This window comes from Bombina bombina, chromosome 4 (genome assembly GCF_027579735.1).
Source record: "Bombina bombina isolate aBomBom1 chromosome 4, aBomBom1.pri, whole genome shotgun sequence".
Classification (NCBI taxonomy): Eukaryota; Metazoa; Chordata; class Amphibia; order Anura; family Bombinatoridae; genus Bombina; species Bombina bombina.
In genome coordinates this window covers 34,432,500-34,454,586 of record NC_069502.1, presented here as the reverse complement: position 1 = coordinate 34,454,586, position 22,087 = coordinate 34,432,500, and the positions used below count along the sequence as shown (strand labels likewise).

The 22,087-nt window shown below is 39.3% G+C and overlaps 1 protein-coding gene across 1 annotated transcript in view; it reads left to right on the top strand.

Annotated features, from left to right (window-relative positions):
- Window positions 1-2,697, top strand: part of GTF3C2 (general transcription factor IIIC subunit 2) — a 452,236-nt gene extending 449,539 nt beyond the window's left edge. The window contains exon 17 of the mRNA XM_053710988.1: window positions 1,121-2,697. Coding sequence (XP_053566963.1) covers window positions 1,121-1,339 — 219 coding nt within the window. The 3' untranslated portion in view covers window positions 1,340-2,697. The remainder of the gene's footprint in view (window positions 1-1,120) is intronic.
- The last annotated feature ends 19,390 nt before the right edge of the window (window positions 2,698-22,087 follow it).

The window sequence follows — 22,087 nt, the reverse complement described above, 5'->3', positions numbered from 1 at the left end:
GCCTAAGCACTGAGTAACTGGTATCTAGAGGGGGTTTGCTCCAGCCTAGGCACTGAGTGACTGGTATCTAGAGGGGATTTGCTCCAGCCTAAGCACTGAGTAACTAGTATCTAGAGGGGATTTGCTCCAGCCTAGGCACTGAGTAACTGGTATCTAGAGGGGGTTTGCTGCAGCCTAAGCACTGAGTAACTAGTATCTAGAGGGGATTTGCTCCAGCCTAGGCACTGAGTAACTGGTATCTAGAGGGGATTTGCTGCAGCCTGGCACTGAGTGACTGGTATCTAGAGGGGATTTGCTCCAGCCTGGCACTGAGTAACTGGTATCTAGAGGGGGTTTGCTGCAGCTTAAGCACTGAGTGACTGGTATCTAGAGGAGATTTGCTCCAGCCTGGCACTTAGTAACTAGTATCTAGAGGGGGTTTGCTGCAGCCTAAGCACTGAGTAACTGGTATCTAGAGGGGGTTTGCTGCAGCCTAAGCACTGAGTAACTAGTATCTAGAGGGGGTTTGCTGCAGCCTAAGCACTGAGTAACTGGTATCTAGAGGGGGTTTGCTGCAGCCTAAGCACTGAGTAACTAGTATCTAGAGGGGGTTTGCTGCAGCCTAAGCACTGAGTAACTGGTATCTAGAGGGGGTTTGCTGCAGCCTGGCACTGAGTAACTGGTATCTAGAGGGGGTTTGCTGCAGCCTAAGCACTGAGTAACTAGTATCTAGAGGGGGTTTGCTGCAGCCTAAGCACTGAGTAACTGGTATCTAAAGGGGATTTTCTCCAGCTTAGGCACTTTCACTTGGTAACTGAAATATTGGGGCTTTAGAGGCCAGTCCTCTCTTAGCTAACATATTTCACAGAATGATCTTTAATATGTGTCTATGTGTTAGTATCAGTTAGTAATATGGGCCCTGTTATTTTCTGGAGTGTTGTGCACATTTGTATCTTATGATTATATTGCACTTTTATTACAATGTCTATTAGACGAGGACTTGTGTTTTTTAGACGCTGCACAGACTTCCTGTCCTCACGTCACAGACAGATTTGCCAGCCTAATAGCTAGTTGCTTGTAGAATTAAATACTCTATAAACTGTTACTTTATCCCTAATGGTTTGTGTTTTCTTCCTCCCAGGTGCGTTTTAACCCAAATCTGGATTCCTATGCATGGGTGGCCTCTGGCGGTCATTCAGGACTTGTTCGAGTACATTGTTTGCAAGGACTCGTCTCCCCTGCAGGGTGTAAGTTAATTGAGGAAAAGAGAGCCCAGTTCAGAGCCATGTATGAAGAGACTTACACCGTGGGAGAGTCGGAGTACAGCCCCGAGGTGCACCATTGTGTCGTGCAAGTGTAGGACTACAACACAGACATTTAATCCGGTGCTAGCTCAGACTCAAGTTGCAAAGAAAACAGCTTCCATGTGACTCTCTCCTTGAGTTCCTGCCGCACAAGACCAGATTATTGGTCCCACAATCAATGAGCATATTAGAGCTACAGAAGAGATCCCTGTCGCGGCTCATAGCTATTTTATTTACTTGTTGGTTTCTGAGAAGACGGATCTGTTACCTGTGGGTTACCCAGTTAGAGGTTTCTATGGTTGGTCAGACAAAGAGCTACCTCTCTGTGGTTTCCTGGGGTCTAGTACTATTGAGCAGGCACTTGTGTATGTATAATGCTGGAGGTCTGCGTGTACAATGGGGGTCTTGTGCTCCTCAGATCATCTGTATAACCTGCTCAGCACTGTTTATTGCAGTTTAATGTCTCCCCTCCTTCAAGGGTTTGTGATCTAGGAGAAACTGCCCATTCTCATGATTTAGAGGGACCAAATGTTGCTTTTGGTTTCTTTTACGAGTGCCCGTTTTTCTCTCCTTCCATGTTTGGATCTATCTTTATATGTTATTTTTTAGCAATTTGTTTTTAAAGTTAAACCTACATTTTTACTTGTGTTGTCTTTTGCTATTGTTGGTGATGTAAACACAATGCACTGGAGGTCTGGTAGTAAAAGCACTTGCACATGAAACACCCACCATACGTTTTAATATTGGCCAACGTTACACATCTAATTTTTTCAGCTCATAAGTCACAGAAAAAAACAGACCTCTTAACCTTTTGGCTGCCAGAGAACTCTGATAGTGAAGGGGAATAACCATTTTCCTAATTTTAGATAAAAATAAAGTTTGTACACCTGCAAATACCTAAAATGGGGCCTATTAACCCTTTAATAATTCAAGACAACGGGTTGTGGAGTAGAGTAAACATATTTAGATAGCACCCTTTGTTCCTTCTTCATGATTTTATTTTCTCCATCTGCATTTATTTTGTGGTTGGGTTATTATCTTTGGTTATTTCTGCCAGGACTCCCCCTGTGTGATAACCATCCACTTGAAGACTTTCTACAACAGGGTCAGGAGGGAAGTCAGGAAGTAACTGCTAGAAAAACATCTAGATAAATGTGAAGGTCAATTATTTTCTGATCTATTTTTAATTTAAACCAGATGACTTTAAAGCTTTATTGTAATCTGTTTTACAGGCTTGATGTGTCTGTTACTCTGTCAGCTGCACAGCCCGTTTCTTGTGATCATGCAGTACTCTCCGGGTCTTGGGTGTATGTACAGAATATCATTTTTAGAAGTCCCAGACGGTTCCTGTAATGGCTCACATTGAGCTGCTCTTGGGATTTTCTGATGTTTATTAAACGGTTCCTTTTTTTTATCTGTGTATGTACTTGTGTGTCTTTATTTGTCACAGTGCAAATGGCAACAAATATCAGTTCTATATAAACAGTGCGACTATGAGAAAACAGCCTGATGATACTGACAATGTAGCTGTGGTTCTAGCTACTGCAACCAGTTCTACTTGGAAAATGTAAACATCTGTCCCTTAAACCCATAGTTCCCAAAGACAGCTGCAACACATTTATACTTATTCATTTGTCCTATTCTGTAGAAAGGAAATGGTTATGCAGAAACAGGAAACAACAGATGAGATGGTTGTTTCTCTCATATTGATAAGAGTCCACAATCCATTATTCCTGGAAATAACCTTTCCTGCCACTAGGAGGAGGCGGCAAAGATACCCAAACCTCAGAGCTCTATATAAACCCTTCCACCTCTATAGTAATCAGCCTTGCCTTTGCCTCTGCTGGAGGTAGGTGAAGAATGAAGATGTACAAGATGTTTTATTTTATTGTTTCCTGGTTAGGACCCTGGAGTTCCCTTTTTCAGTGCTGACTTAATCATAAGTGACATATTTTGGAGTTTCAGGCATCCTTTTTATTTAAAGGGATGAAGATATTCCTTTCTGACATTTAGTGCAAGAAACTTCCTTTGCACCTATTTGTCTATTATTCTTACTCCAGAACATGCTTAAACCTTCTACTGATAATGTTCTCTGTACTAGGTAAAGTTTTTGCGGTAAGTTTTTGCGGGCGGTTGTATCTTCTGATGGAATCCATTAGAAATACCCTTGACCAGCTTATTAGTGCTTGCTATACTTTTATGAGCTCAGAGGGATCTTTTTATTTTGTATGTTACTTTTTTGCTCCGTAGTATGTGTGTGTGCATGGGTCCTATGTCTCAGGTTGATGACGTAGGTGCGCCTTTTAGATTTGGCACTTTTTGCTTATATAGGAATCCTTGATGCTGCGGTTGCTTTTTTTAGTAGCGGTTAGGCACCTGGGTGGTTGGTGTAGGTTCCCCTCTCCTCTGAGCTCTGTATTTACTATGGATCACGCTAATCCTTTGCAAGCTGGGTCTAATTCAGATTTAGAAGCTATTTCTCCAACATAGGTGTGTCCGGTCCACGGCGTCATCCTTACTTGTGGGATATTCTCTTCCCCAACAGGAAATGGCAAAGAGCCCAGCAAAGCTGGTCACATGATCCCTCCTAGGCTCCGCCTACCCCAGTCATTCTCTTTGCCGTTGTACAGGCAACATCTCCACGGAGATGGCTTAGAGTTTTTTAGTGTTTAACTGTAGTTTTTATTATTCAATCAAGAGTTTGTTATTTTAAAATAGTGCTGGTATGTACTATTTACTCTGAAACAGAAAAGAGATGAAGATTTCTGTTTGTATGAGGAAAATGATTTTAGCAACCGTTACTAAAATCCATGGCTGTTCCACACAGGACTGTTGAGAGGAATTAACTTCAGTTGGGGGAACAGTGAGCAGTCTTTTGCTGCTTGAGGTATGACACATTCTAACAAGACGATGTAATGCTGGAAGCTGTCATTTTCCCTATGGGATCCGGTAAGCCATTTTTATTCACACAGTAAATAAGGGCTTCACAAGGGCTTATTAAGACTGTAGACATTTTCTGGGCTAAATCGATCATATTTACACATATTTAGCCTTGAGGAATCATTTAATCTGGGTATTTTTTGTAAAATAATATCGGCAGGCACTGTTTTAGACACTTTATTCTATTGGGGCTTTCCCTAATCATAGTCAGAGCCTCATTTTCGCGCCGGTATGGCGCACTTGTTTTTGAGAACAGCATGACATGCAGCTGCATGTGTGTGGAGCTCTGATACATAGAAAAGTCTTTCTGAAGGCATTATTTGGTATCGTATTCCCCTTTGGGCTTGGTTGGGTCTCAGCAAAGCAGATTCCAGGGACTGTAAAGGGGTTAAATATAAAAACGGCTCCGGTTCCGTTATTTTAAGGGTTAAAGCTTCCAAATTTGGTGTGCAATACTTTTAAGGCTTTAAGACACTGTGGTGAAATTTTGGTGAATTTTGAACAATTCCTTCATACTTTTTCGCAATTGCAGTAATAAAGTGTGTTCAATTTGAAATTTAAAGTGACAGTAACGGTTTTATTTTAAAACGTTTTTTGTGCTTTGTTATCAAGTTTATGCCTGTTTAACATGTCTGAACTACCAGATAGATTGTGTTCTGACTGTGGGGAAGCCAAGGTTCCTTCTCATTTGAATAGATGTGATTTATGTCATAAAAAATTTAGTAAAAATGATGCCCAAGATGATTCCTCAAGTGAGGGGAGTAAGCATGGTACTGCATCATCCCCTCCTTCGTTTACACCAGTTTTGCCCATACAGGAGGCCCCTAGTACATCTAGCGCGCCAATACTCCTTACTATGCAACAATTAACGGCTGTAATGGATAATTCTATCAAAACATTTTAGCCAATATGCCCACTTATCAGCGAAAGCGCGACTGCTCTATTTTAGAAAATACTGAAGAGCATGAGGACGCTGATGATATTGTTTCTGAAGGGCCCCTACACCAGTCTGAGGGGGCCAGGGAGGTTTTGTCTGAGGGAGAAATTTCAGATTCAGGAAAAATTTCTCAACAAGCTGAACCTGATGTGATTACTTTTAAATTTAAGTTGGAACATCTCCGCGCTCTGCTTAAGGAGGTGTTATCCAATTTGGATGATTGTGATTATCTGGTCATTCCAGAAACATTATGTAAAATGGACAAGTTCCTAGAGGTCCCGGGGCCCCCCGAAGCTTTTCCTATACTCAAGCGGGTGGCGTACATTGTTAATAAAGAATGGGACAGGCCCGGTGTACCTTTCGTACCTCCCCCCATATTTAAAAAATTGTTTCCTATAGTCGACCCCAGAAAGGACTTATGGCAGACAGTCCCCAAGGTCGAGGGGGCGGTTTCTACTCTAAACAAGCGCACCACTATACCCATAGTAGATAGTTGTGCTTTCCAAGATCCTATGGATAAAAAATTAGAAGGTTTGCTAATAAAGATGTTTGTTCAGCGAGGTTACCTTCTACAACCAATTGCATGCATTGTCCCTGTCACTACAGCCGCGTGTTTCTGGTGCGATGAGCTAGAAAAGGCGATTATTAGTAATTCTTCTTCTTATGAGGAGATTATGGACAGAATTTGTGCTCTTAAATTGGCTAATTCTTTCACCCTAGACGCCACGTTGCAATTGGCTAGGTTAGCGGCGAAAAATTCTGGGTTTGCTATTGTGGCGCGCAGAGCGCTTTGGTTAAAATCTTGGTCAGCGGATGCGTCTTCCAAGAACAAATTGTTTGACATTCCTTTCAAGGGGAAAACACTGTTTGGCCCTGACTTGAAAGAGTTTATCTCTGATATCACTGGGGGCAAGGGCCACGCCCTTCCTCAGAATAGGTCTTTCAAGGCCAAAAATAAACCTAATTTTCGTCCCTTTCGCAGAAACGGACCAGCCCCAAGTGTTACGTCCTCTAAGCAGGAGGGTAATACTTCTCAAGCAAATCCAGCCTGGAGACCAAGGCAAGGCTGGAACAAAGGAAAGCAGGCCAAGAAACCTGCCACTGCTCCCAAGACAGCATGAGACGCGGGCCCCCGATCCGGGACCGGATTTGGTGGGGGGCAGACTCTCTCTCTTCACTCAGGCTTGGGCAAGAGATGTTCTGGATCCTTGGGCGCTAGAAATAGTCTTCCAAGGTTATTTTCTGGAAGTGATTCATCCTGTTCCATTAAAAGAACGAGGGATGGGGTTCTACTCCAATCTGTTCGTAGTTCCCAAAAAAGAGGGAACGTTCAGACCAATCTTAGATCTCAAGATCCTAAACAAGTTTCTCAAGGTTCCATCGTCCAAAATGGAAACCATTCGAACAATCCTTCCATCCAGGAAGGTCAATTCTTGACCACGGTGGATTTAAAGGATGCGTATCTACATATTCCTGTCCACAAGGAACATCATCGGTTCCTAAGGTTCGCATTCCTGGACAAGCATTACCTGTTCGTGGCGCTTCCTTTCGGATTAGCCACTGTTCCAAGGATTTTCACAAAGGTACTAGGGTCCCTTCTGGCGGTGCTAAGACCAAGGGGCATTGCTGTAGTACCTTACTTGGACGACATTCTGATTCAAGCGTCGTCCCTTCCTCAAGCAAAGGCTCACACGGACATAGTCCTGGCCTTTCTCGGATCTCACGGATGGTAAGTGAACGTGGAAAAGAGTTCTCTATCTCCGTCGACAAGAGTTCCCTTCTTGGGAACAATAATAGACTCCTTAGAAATGAGGATTTTTCTGACAGAGACCAGAAAAACAAAACTTCTAAACTCTTGTCGGATACTTCCTTCCGTTCCTCTTCCTTCCATAGCGCAGTGCATGGAAGTGATAGGTTTGATGGTAGCGGCAATGGACATAGTTCCTTTTGCGCGCATTCATCTAAGACCATTTCAATTGTGTATGCTCAGTCAGTGGAATGGGGACTATACAGACTTGTCTCCGAAGATACAAGTAAATCAGAGGACCAGAGACTCACTCCGTTGGTGGCTGTCCCTGGACAACCTGTCGCAAGGGGTGACCTCCCGCAGACCAGAGTGGGTCATTGTCACGACCGACGCCAGTCTGATGGGCTGGGGCGCGGTCTGGGGATCCCTGAAAGCTCAGGGTCTTTGGTCTCGGGAAGAATCTCTTCTACCGATAAATATTCTGGAACTGAGAGCGATATTCAATGCTCTCAAGGCTTGGCCTCAGCTAGCGAGGGCCAAGTTCATACGGTTTCAATCAGACAACATGACGACTGTTGCGTACATCAACCATCAGGGGGGAACAAGGAGTTCCCTGGCGATGGAAGAAGTGACCAAAATCATTCAATGGGCGGAGACTCGCTCCTGCCACCTGTCTGCAATCCACATCCCAGGAGTGGAAACTTGGGAAGCGGATTTTCTGATTCGTCAGACATTGCATCCGGGGGTGTGGGAACTCCATCCGGAAATCTTTGCCCAAATCACTCAACTGTGGGGCATTCCAGACATGGATCTGATGGCCTCTCGTCAGAACTTCAAGGTTCCTTGCTACGGGTCCAGATCCAGGGATCCCAAGGCGACTCTAGTAGATGCACTAGTAGCACCTTGGACCTTCAACCTAGCTTATGTATTCCCGCCGTTTCCTCTCATCCCCAGGCTGGTAGCCAGGATCAATCAGGAGAGGGCGTAGGTGATCTTGATAGCTCCTGCGTAACCACGCAGGACTTGGTAGGCAGATCTGGTGAATATGTCATCGGCTCCACCATGGAAGCTACCTTTGAGACGAGACCTTCTTGTTCAAGGTCCGTTCGAACATCCGAATCTGGTCCTACTCCAGCTGACTGCTTGGAGATTGAACGCTTGATCTTATCAAAGCGAGGGTTCTCAGATTCTGTTATTGATACTCTTGTTCAGGCCAGAAAGCCTGTAACTAGAAAAATTTACCACAAAATATGGAAAAAATATATCTGTTGGTGTGAATCTAAAGGATTCCCTTGGGACAAGGTAAAGATTCCTAGGATTCTATCCTTTCTTCAAGAAGGATTGGAGAAAGGATTATCTGCAAGTTCCTTGAAGGGACAGATTTCTGCCTTGTCTGTGTTACTTCACAAAGAGCTGGCAGCTGTGCCAGATGTTCAAGCCTTTGTTCAGGCTCTGGTTAGAATCAAGCCTGTTTACAAACCTTTGACTCCTCCTTGGAGTCTCAACTTAGTTCTTTCAGTTCTTCAGGGGGTTCCGTTTGAACCCTTACATTCCGTTGATATTAAGTTATTATCTTGGAAAGTTTTGTTTTTGGCTGCAATTTCTTCCGCTAGAAGAGTTTCAGAATTATCTGCTCTGCAGTGTTCTCCTCCTTATCTGGTGTTCCATGCAGATAAGGTGGTTTTACGTACTAAACCTGGTTTTCTTCCAAAAGTTGTTTCTAACAAAAACATTAACCAGGAGATAGTCGTGCCTTCTTTGTGTCCGAAACCAGTTTCGAAGAAGGAACGTTTGTTGCACAATTTGGATGTTGTTCGCGCTCTAAAATTCTATTTAGATGCTGCAAAGGATTTTAGACAAACATCTTCCTTGTTTGTTGTTTATTCTGGTAACAGGAGAGGTCAAAAAAGCAACTTCTACCTCTCTCTCTTTTTGGATTAAAAGCATCATCAGATTGGCTTACGAGACTGCCGGACGGCAGCCTCCTGAAAGAATCACAGCTCATTCCACTAGGGCTGTGGCTTCCACATGGGCCTTCAAGAACGAGGCTTCTGTTGATCAGATATGTAGGGCAGCGACTTGGTCTTCACTGCACACTTTTACCAAATTTTACAAGTTTGATACTTTTGCTTCTTCTGAGGCTATTTTTGGGAGAAAGGTTTTGCAAGCCGTGGTGCCTTCCATTTAGGTGACCTGATTTGCTCCCTCCCTTCATCCGTGTCCTAAAGCTTTGGTATTGGTTCCCACAAGTAAGGATGACGCCGTGGACCGGACACACCTATGTTGGAGAAAACAGAATTTATGTTTACCTGATAAATTACTTTCTCCAACGGTGTGTCCGGTCCACGGCCCGCCCTGGTTTTTTAATCAGGTCTGATAATTTATTTTCTTTAACTACAGTCACCACGGTATCATATGGTTTCTCCTATGCAAATATTCCTCCTTAACGTCGGTCGAATGACTGGGGTAGGCGGAGCCTAGGAGGGATCATGTGACCAGCTTTGCTGGGCTCTTTGCCATTTCCTGTTGGGGAAGAGAATATCCCACAAGTAAGGATGACGCCGTGGACCGGACACACCGTTGGAGAAAGTAATTTATCAGGTAAACATAAATTCTGTTTTCTGATAAGCATTTTTCTATCTTTGGGTTCAGTGTCCCTTTAAGTATTTTTAGTCCTCCCCCCAGATTTAAGAAAATGTATCCTTTTCAGTCTGCAAAGCATTTTGATAATTTCCCTAATGTGAATGATGCTATTTCTGCCTAAGCTAAAAAAAACAAAACTACTCTTCCTATGGAAAATAGTTTTTCTTTTAAAGACACATTAGATAGGAAGCTTGATTCATCTTTAAGAAAATCTTATCTTCATTCTGGTTGTATTTCTGTCTCTTAATGGTTAGAGAATCTCTCTGTTCAGGTTGTGGATGAGTCTGATAGAGAATTTCCTGGAGCTTTTAGAGATACTTAAATGTACTAATGCTTTTGTGGGGGTTGCTATTCTTGATATTATTAGAATTAGCTCTAAGAATTTGTGTCTTTCAGTTGTTGCCAGACGTTCTTTTTTAGCTTAAGTCTTGGTCTGCTGATGCAGCTTCTAAGAATAAATTACTTTCTATTCCTTTTCAAGGTAATATACTTTTTGGGACTAAACTGGACAATATGATTTCAGCAGTTACTGGTGGCAAGTGTAAGTTTCTTCCACAAGATAAGAAGTTTAAAGGTAAACTTAAAACTTCTGGTAAATTTTGTTCCTTTCGCCAGAACAAGGAACAAAAATCAGTTGACTCTCTTTCATATCAAAGCAGCTCAGGTAAGCCCTGGAGGCCTGCTGCCAATTGGCCCAAGCAGTCCAAGAATTCTACCCCTACTTCTATTTCAGCATTAAGGTGCAGCCCCCAGTCCGGTATCTCTGGTAAGGGGCAGGTTGATGCATTTTCAGGATGCCTGGTTTTGCTCAGTTTCATACCTTTGGGCTCTGAAAATTGTTTCTCAGGGGTATCTAATAGGCAAATCAATGATTCCCAGGCACAGATTTTTTTTCTTCAACCGTGCCAAGGAACACAATAAAGGCTCAGGCGTTTCTTCAATGTGTTTCAGATCTAGAATCTATCAGGGTTATAATCCCAGTTGCTCCTTTACAGCAGGAGAATGGGTTTTCATCAAATCGCTTCATAGTTCGCAAGAAAGCGGGAACCTTTTGGCCTATTGTAGATTTAAAGATTTCGAACAAATGTGTCAGGATTCCAACTTTCAAGATGTAAAATATCAGGACTACCCTTGCTTTTTTCTATCTGGATGTTCCTATTCATTTGGATCATTACCGGTTTCTGAGGTTTGCGTTTTTGGACAAACATTATCATTTCTTTAAGTGCAAAGGGAGAAAGGCAGGCTCTGCACACAGGAATCCAGATAAAAAAAAAATTAATTAAAAAAGATTACAAAATACAAAAAGCAGCTACATACGCTGAGTGCACAAAAAAGGTGAACAAGGCAGGTAGACAAACTGACACTGATGTCTGACTAGTTTCACGTCTTCCCACGACGCTTATTAATAGACATATTCATATAATTTCTTTCATGTAGTTGGCAAGAGTCCATGAGCTAGTGACATATGGGATATACAATTCTACCAGGAGGGGCAAAGTTTCCCAAACCTCAAAATGCCTATAAATACACCCCTCACCACAGCTACAATTCAGTTTTACAAACTTTGCCTCCTATGGCGGTGGTGAAGTAAGTTTGTGCTTGATGTTTTCTAATTTCTTCTGTGATAAGCGCTTCTAAGCATTCTGAAGCCCAATTCCTCTCAGAGTACAGTGTTTGTCAGAGGGATGTGAAGAGAGTATCGCCTATTGATTTTATGGTTTTCCTTGCGGGAAATCTTTTCAAGGGTTCTCTGTTATCGGTCACCTACCTCCCTTTTCAGATTGACTATATACTCTTATATACCATTACCTCTGCTGATAGTTTTCAGTACTGGTTTGGCTATCTGCTATAGGTGGATGGGTGTCTTTCGGTAAGTATGTATCATTATTTTAAGACACTCTCAGCTATGGTTTGGAGCTTTATGTATTAATATAAAGTTTTAAATATATATATTTTACTTATATTTACCATGAGTCAAGTCTATGTGTATTTCCCTTTGCAGTCCAGCAGTTTCGTTATGGTAATCATGTTTAGGAAGTTTGTCTTAACTGGGGTATAGTCTTTTTTTTCAATTTGACTTTTTTCTTTTAAAAAAAAACAACTTGCGGGCATATTAGGCTTGCGAGAGCGCAAAATGCTGTTATTTATTGCGTCATATTTATTTTTTTGGGCGTGAATGTGCGTCTGTCATGACGCAAGTTCATCATTTCCTGCATCTTAATTGACACAAGGTTGTTTGGCCCGAAATTGCATTTCTTATGACGCGAGTTGCGTCATTTCCGGATGTTTGTTGGCGCTAAAAAATGTATTTATATTTTACCCCACTTCCTATATGCTCTTTGCCTTCTTGTGCTCAGAGGGCTATTCTATTTGCTTTTTGTCAAGCTAAGTCAAGCTAAGTGTATCTGTTGTAAGCTAGTGGAGATTATATCTCCAAGTGTAGTATGTTACAGTTGTCAAGCTTTTGAATGCAGAAAAGGTTTCTATTAGTGCTAGTACAGTATCTGTTGTTCCTTCAACATCTAAAGCACATGATACCCCTTTTGATATGAAAAATTATATTGCTGATGCGATACAGAAGGCTATTGCTGCTATACCGCCTTCAAATAAACGTAAAAGGTCTTTTAAAACTTTTCATATTACTGATGAAATTTGTAATGACTCAGAAGATCCTACTTCAGACATTGACACTGATAAATCATCTTATCTTTTTAAGATTGAGTATATTCATTCTTTGTTGAAAGAAGTGTTGATAACTTTGGATATTGAGGAGTCTGGTCCTCTTGATAAAAAATCCAGTAAACGTTTAAATTCTGTTTATAAACCTACTGTGTCTACTCCTGAGGTTTTTCCTGTTCTTGATGCTATTTCTGATGTGATTGCTAAGGAATGGTCTAAGCCTGGTACTTCTTTTGTTCCTTCTTCAAGGTTTAAAAAGTTGTATCCTTTGCCAGTGGTTAATTTCGAGTTTTGGGAAAAAGTCCCTAAGGTTGATGGGGCTATTTCTACTCTTGCTAAACGTACTACTATTCCTATGAAAGATAGTACCTCTTTTAAGGATCCTTTAGATAGGAAGATTGAATCTTATCTAAGGAAAGCTTATTTGCATTCTGGCTATATGCCTAGACCTGCCATTTCTATGGCTGATGTCGCGGCTGCATCAACTTTTTGGTTGGATAGCTTAGCACAACGAGAAAAATACTCTGATTTGCATAGCATTGTTCGTTTGCTTCAACATGCTAATAATTTTATCTGTGATACTATTTTTGATATCATCAAGATTAATGTTAAATCTATGTATTTGGCTATTTTAGCTAGAAGAGCTTTATGGCTTAAATCATAGAATGCTGACATGGTATCTAAATCTAGGTTACTTTCTCTTTCATTCCAGGGTAATAATTTGTTTGGTTGCCAGTTAGAATAAATTATTTTCCACGATAACTGGGGGGAAGTTAGTTTTTTTTGCCTCAAGATAAAAGGTCTAATGGCAAATCTAAAGCTTCTAATCGGTTTTGTTCCTTTTGTCAGAATAGAGTCCTTCCCCTAAAGACTCTGGCTCCAATTGGAAGCCATCCTCGAGTTGGAATAAATCCAAGCCTTACAAGAATCCAAAGCCAGCCCCCAAGTCTGCATGAAGTTGTGGCCCTTGATACAGTTCTGCTGGTGGGGGGCAGATTGAAATTATTTCAAGAAATTTGGGCAGGTTCCATTCGGAATCATTGGATTCAGAATAATGTCTCCCAGGGGTATTGAATAGGTTTCAGAATAAGACCTCCTGTTAGAAGATTTTTTCTCTCTCACGTTCCAACAAATCCTAGAGCTTTCAGGAGTGATTGTACCAGTTCCATTTCTGGAACAGGGTTTGGGTTTTTATTCAAATCTATTCATTGTCCCGAAGAAGGAAAATTCTTTCAGACCAGTTCTGGATCTGAAGTTTTTAAATTGTTTTGTAAGAGTCCCAACTTTCAAGATGGTGACTATAAGGACTATTCTGCCTTTTGTTCAGCAAGGTCATTATATGGCCACGATAGACTTACAGGATGCATATCTTCACATTCTGATTCATCCAGACCACTATCGGTTTCTGAAATGCTCTTTTCTAGACAAGCATTACCAGTTTGTTACTCTTCCATTTGGCCTAGCAACAGCTCCAAGAATCTTTTCGAAGGTTGTTGGTGCCCTTCTATCTGTAATCAGAGAGCAGGGTATTGCGGTGTTTCCTTATTTGGACGATATCTTGGTACTGGTTCAGTCTTTACATTTAGCAGAATCTCAAACGAATCAACATGTGTTGTTTGTTTTTTTCAAAGACATAGTTGGATGATCAATTTACCAAAGAGTTATTTGATTCCTCAGACAAGGGTCACCTTTTTAGGTTTCCAGATAGATTCAGTGTCCATGACTTTGTCTTTAACAGACAAGAGACGAATAAAATTGGTTTCTGCCTGTCAAAACCTTCACTCTCGATCATTCCCTTCAGTGGCTATGTGCATGGAAGTTTTAGGTCTCATGACTGCAGCATCGGACGCAATCCCCTTTGCTCGTTTTCATATGAGACCTCTGCAGCTTTGCATGCTGAATCAATGGTGCAGGGATTATACTTGGATATCACAGTTGATATACTTAAATCCCAACATTCAACTCTCTCTGTCCTGGTGGTTAGTCCATCATCAGATTATTCAAGGGGCCTCTTTTGTTCATCCTGCCTGGACTGTGATTTCAACAGATGCAAGTCTCACAGGTTGGGGAGCTGTCTGGGGGTCTCGGACAGCACAAGGAGTTTGGAATCCTCAAGAGGTGAGGTTACCAATCAATATTTTAGAACTCTGTGCTATTTTCAGGGCTCTGCAGGCTTGGCTGCTATTAAAGAGAGAATTATTCATTCGTTTTTAGACGGGCAATATCACAACTGTGGCATATGTTAATCATCAAGGGGGGATTTGCAGTCCTTTAGCAATGAAAGAAGTATCTCAGATACTGTCTTGGGTGGAATCCAATTCCTGTCTAATTTCTGCAATACATATCCCAGGTGTAGACAATTGGAAAGCGGATTATCTCAGCCGCAAGTTCTTATATCCAGGGGAGTGGTCTTTACATCCAGATGTATTTTATCAGATTGTTCGGATGTGGGGTCTTCCAGAAATAGATCTGATGGCATCCCATCTAAACAAGAAGCTTCCCAGGTACCTTTCCAGGTCCATGGATCCTCAGGCGGAAATGGTGGATGTGTTAGCAGTTCCTTGGTTTTACCAACCTGCTTATATTTTTCCGCCTCTAGTTCTTCTTCCAAGGGTGATCTCCAAGATCAGAATGGAATAATCGCATGTGTTTCTGATAGCACCAGCATGGCCTCACAGGTTTTGGTATGCGGATCTTGTCCGGATGTCCAGTTGCCAACCTTGGCCACTTCCGTTAAGGCCAGACCTTCTGTCTCAAGGGCCGTTTTTCCATCAGGATTTCAAATCGCTAAATTTGAAGGTATGGAAATTGAACGCTTAGTGCTTAGTCATAAAGGTTTCTCTGACTCAGTGATTAATACTAAGCTTCAGACTCGTAAGTCTTTTTCAAGGAAGATTTATTATCGGGTTTGGAAAACCTATATTTTATGGTGTTCTCATAAATTCTCTTGGCATTCTTTTAGAATTCTTAGAATTTTACAGTTTCTTCAGAATGGCTTGAATAAAGGTTTGTCTGCAAGTACTTTGAAGTGAAAAATATCTGCTCTTTGTTTTATTTTCATAGAAAGATTGCTAAGCTTCCTGATATTCACTGTTTTGTTCAGGCTTTGGTTCATATAAAGTCTGTTATTAAATCAATTGCTCCTCCTTGGAGTCTTAATTTTGTTTTGAAAGCTTTGCAGGCTCCTCCGTTTGAGCCTATGCATTCTCTGGATATTAAACTACTTTCTTGGAAAGTGTTGTTCCTTTTGGCTATCTCTTCTGCTAGAAGAGTTTCTGAATTGTTTGCTCTCTCGAGTATCTTTTTCTGATTTTTCATCAGGATAAAGCTGTTTTGCGGACTTCGTTTAAATTTCTTCCTAAGGTTGTGAATTCTAACAACATTAGTAGGGAAATTGTTGTTTCTTCTTTGTGTCCTAATCCTAAGAATGCTTTTGAAAGATCTTTACATTCTTTAGATGTTGTAAGAGCTTTGAAATACTATATCAAAGCTACTAAGGATTTCAGAAAATCTGGTTCCAGGAAAGGCCAGAAAGCTTTTGCAATTTCTTTGGCGTCGTGGTTTAAGCTTTTGATTCACAAGGCTTATTTGGAGGCGGTACAGTCTCAGAGAATTACAGCTCATTCTACTAGATCAGTCGCCACTTCTTGGGCTTTTAAGAATGAAGCTTCACAGAAAATAGGATATATAGGAGCGCCGCTGGCTAAGATATACCACAGGAGTCAAAATATTAAAATCAAATATTTGTACAAGTATTTAATAAAATCTGCGTAGATAAAAAATAACAAAAATTGATAAAAATTAACAGAAATTAACAAAATAATGAGATCAGAATATTAGACCAAACTGGTGAACTCACTGGAGTACAAATCCTAGGGGTAATGACCCTTTGATTCCTAATGCATGGATATAATCCAAAAATGAATTGGTACAGCTCATATGTTTAAAAATGAGATCGTGAAAAGTATGTGTCAATATAAGCATAAAAATAAAAATAAGATTATGAATTCAAATATAAAAAATGTAAAAAATGATGAAAAAATGAAAAGAAATATAATTGTGAAGATAAAAATCCAGTAAAGGATTAGTTTCTTAGTGAAAGACCCATGTTATGAGTCTAAAAATAAATTTCCTTTATCAAATTTGAATAAATAGTGATAAAAAATATATATGAGAACAAATCAAATCCTTGTGATATATAATACTCCTGTGTATAATGTGCAATAATATAATACAATCAAAAATAGGTGGGTTAATGCAATACAATCAAAAATGAGTGGGTTTAACCATTTGTAAACCTAAAGCTCAACTAAGCTGGTACCAGCTATAATTCAATTAGCTTTGGGACACACCGGTCCGTTCTGATAATTAAACTTTCCAATAATTGATATATATCTGGTTATAAAATCATATCGTGTGACAATTTATGAAACAATCAAATAATGAACAATAAAAACATTTATGTCATCATTGTAAACAATTAAATGAAAAAAATAATAATATAAAAAACGGATGAATAAAAATGTCCAAAATCTATCAAATCCTGATGAAATGTAAGTAGTAATTTCTTCCTTAAAAGTCTAATTTGAGTAAAGTCCTTGAGTATATTGAAGTCCAAAGTCCTAGTCCTTAGATAGAGGTATACATGTATAAAAACCTAAAAAGAAAAAAGAAAAAGGTGCACTAAACAAATGTGCTTCTAGGGTATGGACTATTGAAAATAGTCTTACCATTCAAAGCCCGGTCCTGGATATGATTAGCCTCTCAATCTTAGTTTTCGGATAGTCGTCTACGCGTTTCGGCCCTCTAAATGGGGCCTTTTTCAAGACATGTGGAGGCTTAATCAGTACTGACCTTTTATATTTTAGTATTGGGCGTTTTTCACAATTGCGCCAAAACAATTGCGCCAAGAAAATCCCGCCAAAAATTCCAAGAAAATCCCGCCAAAAATTGGGTCCGATATTGCCAGTTTGTTTGTTACCACTACACTTCCGCTAGACAACCGGATGTCTATGTGTTTGGTACTTACGGTTTTTTTACCACTTCCGGTTTCGCGGAACCATTTTGCGAAAGGGCAAGAAGGAACAACAAATTTTCGGCTAGACCGGATATCAATATGTGCGGTTCTTCCGGTTTAAAGAAACCATTTTGGAAAAGGGCAAATTTATTGTGGTTTAATGGAGAATAGATTTCCATTGTTTTAATTCTTATGCGGTTATTTTAGTCTATTTTCTAGTGATTAATTATGACTGATATCGGGCTAATATATCCAGGACTTACAATGTTTATCACGTTCATTTATTTCCATGATAATAGTAACTCTATTTCTTGTTGTATTATTCTGTATCTCATATATGATAAACTTAAATACCAATTGAAATGAACATAGGAAAAATTGTTATTATATAAAATTCCAACAATAAATAAGTAAAGTGAATAGTTAAAAGATTACTAAATTAAAAAAATAATAAAAATACAAAATTATAAAAAATTTATAAAAAATTACAAAATATAGTAATCTTAGATAGGTTTAAAGAAAGTTTAATTATCAGAACGGACCGGTGTGTCCCAAAGCTAATTGAATTATAGCTGGTACCAGCTTAGTTGAGCTTTAGGTTTACAAATGGTTAAACCCACTCATTTTTTATTGTATTGCATTAACCCACCTATTTTTGATTGTATTATATTATTGCACATTATACACAGGAGTATTATATATCACAAGGATTTGATTTGTTCTCATATATATTTTTTATCACTATTTATTCAAATTTGATAAAGGAAATTTATTTTTAGACTCATAACATGGGTCTGTCACTAAGAAACTAATCCTTTACTGGATTTTTATCTTCACAATTATATTTCTTTTCATTTTTTCATCATTTTTTACATTTTTTATATTTGAATTCATAATCTTATTTTTATGCTTATATTGACACATACTTTTCACGATCTCATTTTTAAACATATGAGCTGTACCAATTCATTTTTGGATTATATCCATGCATTAGGAATCAAAGGGTCATTACCCCTAGGATTTGTACTCCAGTGAGTTCACCAGTTTGGTCTAATATTCTGATCTCATTATTTTGTTAATTTCTGTTAATTTTTGTCAATTTTTGTTATTTTTTATCTACGCAGATTTTATTAAATACTTGATTTTAATATTTTGACTCCTGTGGTATATCTTAGCCAGCGGCGCTCCTATATATCCTATTTTCTGTGTTCTGTTTTTTAGACCTATTAGGGGGTCTTTATTATAGTGAGCAGATATCAGTCCTAGGCGCTGGTTACTTATTTATATATAAGAATGAAGCTTCAGTCGATCAGTTTTGCAAAGCAGCAACTTGGTCTTCTTTGCATACATTTACTAAATTCTACTATTTTTATGTTTTTGCTTCTGCAGAAGCAGTCTTTGGTAAAAAAAAAAAAAAAAAAAGTTCTTCAGGCAGCTGTCTGTTTGATTCTTCTGCTTATGATTTAAGTTTTTTCTTGTAAATTATAAGAAAGACTTATTTTTTGTGGATTTATTTTTTTCAGTGGAAATAGCTGTTTTTATTTTATCCCTCCCTTTCTAGTGACTCTTCTGTGGTTTCCCACATAGTGGGTATTTCTATCCCATACGTCACTAGCTCATGGACTCTTGCCAATTACATGAAAGAAAACATAATTTATGTAAGAACTTACCTGATAAATTAATTTCTTTCATATTGGCAAGAGTCCATGAGGCCCACCCTTTTTTATGGTGGTTATGATTTTTGTGTAAAAGCACAATTATTTTTCCAGTACCTCTTTTTTGTATGCTTTATTTTATTTTATCACCCCACTACTCGACTGTTTATTAAACTGAATTGTGGGTGTGGTGAGGGGTGTATTTATAGGCATTTTGAGGTTTGGGAAACTTTGCACCTCCTGGTAGGATTGTATATCCCATACGTCACTAGCTCATGGACTCTTGCCAATATGAAATAAATTAATTTATCAGGTAAGTTCTTACATAAATTATGTTTTTTTTGCTCTTCACTTTGGTCTGGCCACTGTAAAGAAACTTCACAAAAGTTCTGGGTGCCTTGATTTCAGTCATAAGGTCTCAGGAGATTTGTTTTCCCCTATTTGGACGATATTTTGGTACAAGCTCCGACTATACTTTTAGCAGAATCTCATGTCAACCAACTGTTGCCATTTCTTTAGCTTCATGGTTGGAATATAAATTTTCCAAAAAGTTATTTGATTCCTCATACAAAGGTAACTTTTCTGTAATTTCAAATAGATTCAGTTTCCATAAGATTGTCTCTAGCAGAAACAAGGATTTTAAAGTTAATGTCTGCTTGTCTGAATCTTCATGCTTAGCCTTTCCCTTCAGTAGCTTCCTGCATGGAAGTAATAGGTTTGATGGTGGTGCCTTATGCTCGGCTTCATATGAGGCCTCTTTAGCTTTGCATGCTAAATCAGTGAAACAGGGATCACTCCCAGTTATCGCAAATTATAATTTAGACAGATGCAAGTCTGTCTGGCTGGGGTGCTGTATGGGGTTTGCGTCTTGCTCAAGGAGTTTGGGCGCCTTGGGAGGCCAAGTTGAACTTAAATATTTTGGAACTCAGAGCAATTCACAGGACTCTTCTTTTTTGGCTCCAGTTAAGGATTGAATCCTTCCTTCAGTTTCAGTCAGACAATGTTACAGCTGTGGCTTACATCAATCACCAGGGGGGAACCAGGAGTTCCTTGACGATGAAGGAAGTTCAGAGAATTCTAGATTGGGCAGAGATTCATCAATGCCATTTATCTGCTGTTCATGTTCCAGGAGTAAACAATTAGGAAGATTTTATCAGCCATCAGACAATCCATCCACGGGAATGGTTTCTTCATCCTGATGTATTCAGTCAAGTTGTGAATCTTTGGGATTGATAATTTTTAAGGCAGCTCCTAAGCAGCCTTCCACTTTTCCTGTGTATGATTCAGTTTCTGAAATTGTTTCTAAGGAATGGCAAAACCAGGTATTCCTTTTGTTCCATCTACCAACTTTAAATCTGTTTCCTCTCCCTTCTGTTAAAGGGACATAAAACAAGTTGGGATAGAGACAAAATATAATACTATGTACATTAATTACTTTACCTTCAAATTTATACTGCAGTGCCTCGCCATTAACCCTTTTTTTAATTTCTGAATTGTACAGCTCTAACTCCCCCCACACATTTCCTTCTATGGCTGTATCTATATCTACTATTGCTTTGATAGAATGCAAGACTCATTATCTGCTGGAGCATGCCTAGAAGCAAATAAGCTGCTGTGAAATAAAATGCCTGTGTTTTCTGATGAACACTGATAAGGGGAGGTGGATCAGACTTCTACAGACAGCATAGCTATGTAAGTAATTTTGCTTATTTTTGAAAATTATTTTAAAATACTTGCCAGCAATTTTTAAACAATTTTTTTATGCAAACTTTTTATTTAATTAGTCCTTTTAGGATATGCAAATATCTCAACCTCTTTTATTGCACTTTAATATAGAGATCTGGGAAACTATTCCTAAGGTAGACACAGCTATTTCCATTTTGACCAGGCATACCACTATTTCTTGAGAACAAGGATGTTCAAAACATTGACTGCGGTCTATCAGTCAACTCCTTTCCCTCTTTATGTAGCTTGCTTAAAAATAGTGGAGCTGCACTATAATGCGGTCTGGAAAAGTATAGTCCTGCCTTTTCATGATATTGCTTTCATGCACAACGATGAACGAAAGTTCTTATATAGTCCCTACATAAGGTAGTTAGCTTAGTGGATTGCCAGATAATGTGGGTATCATTTAGCCATCAACATACATGTAACAACCTCTACCGGTCAGACTTCAGCTTTACACTAAACTTATTCCTCTTCCGTACCGAAGATGCTCCAGGTATGCCATGAACGGCCTTCAACAGATATGAGGTAAACTCAAAAGAATAGATCCTGACATCCACATATATTGGGAAACAGACTCCGGCTGCAGCAGACTGCACTTGTAGATTAGGTATCTTGTTGCGGCTTGAATCGTCTCAGGCTTAACCTTTCACATGCCAAACCTGCAGGCAACTGTCCACCATGCCATCAAGGAAATCCACTAAGGCTGGAAAAAACAGGTGAAGGAATTTCACCTACATTTGTTAATCCCAATAACAGACACAGCAGATCCGAGGGGAGTTTATCACTTTGCAGTACAAGGCGAAAAAAGGCTCAGTTTCTGGCACAATGTATATATATATAAAAGTTCAAATAAGGGTGATACTCCAAAGTAAATTCATATATAAAACATAACGTTTATTGTATATAATTAAGAACAATGGAAAGTCCACAAGCTACAGCCATAGCTCTCTAAAAAGAACAGGTAAAAAGCTTACGCGTTTCGGCTACGATGCCGTATTCATAGCTTAATGTGCATAATTTCTTACACAGATTTAAAACCCCTACTGATCTGCCAATGGTTAGACTAAATTACAGAGCTGTTCTCTTAGGTGAAGTAATTATCCTCAAAAAAACTAACTTGTTGCAAACACAGTCGCTGCAAGATGTATAGGAGAGATATACAATGTCAATAATACATTAAACATTCATTACAAATTTACAAATCAGAACAGCAAGTACTAAATTGGGACAAGAGGATATCACCATTAAAGAAAACAATATATATTCTCAAATATTCAAATCTTAAAAGATAATCTTACAAAAGACTTGCTCAGGATCTAACTGGAACCCTAACCTAATGACTAACTACTAGATATAGAACACTGAGAGAAGGGGAAACATTATATAATGATGCATATATGTCTGTTATCGATAGTATTGGGTGAAAATAAACATAAATCAATCATATATTTGGGCCAG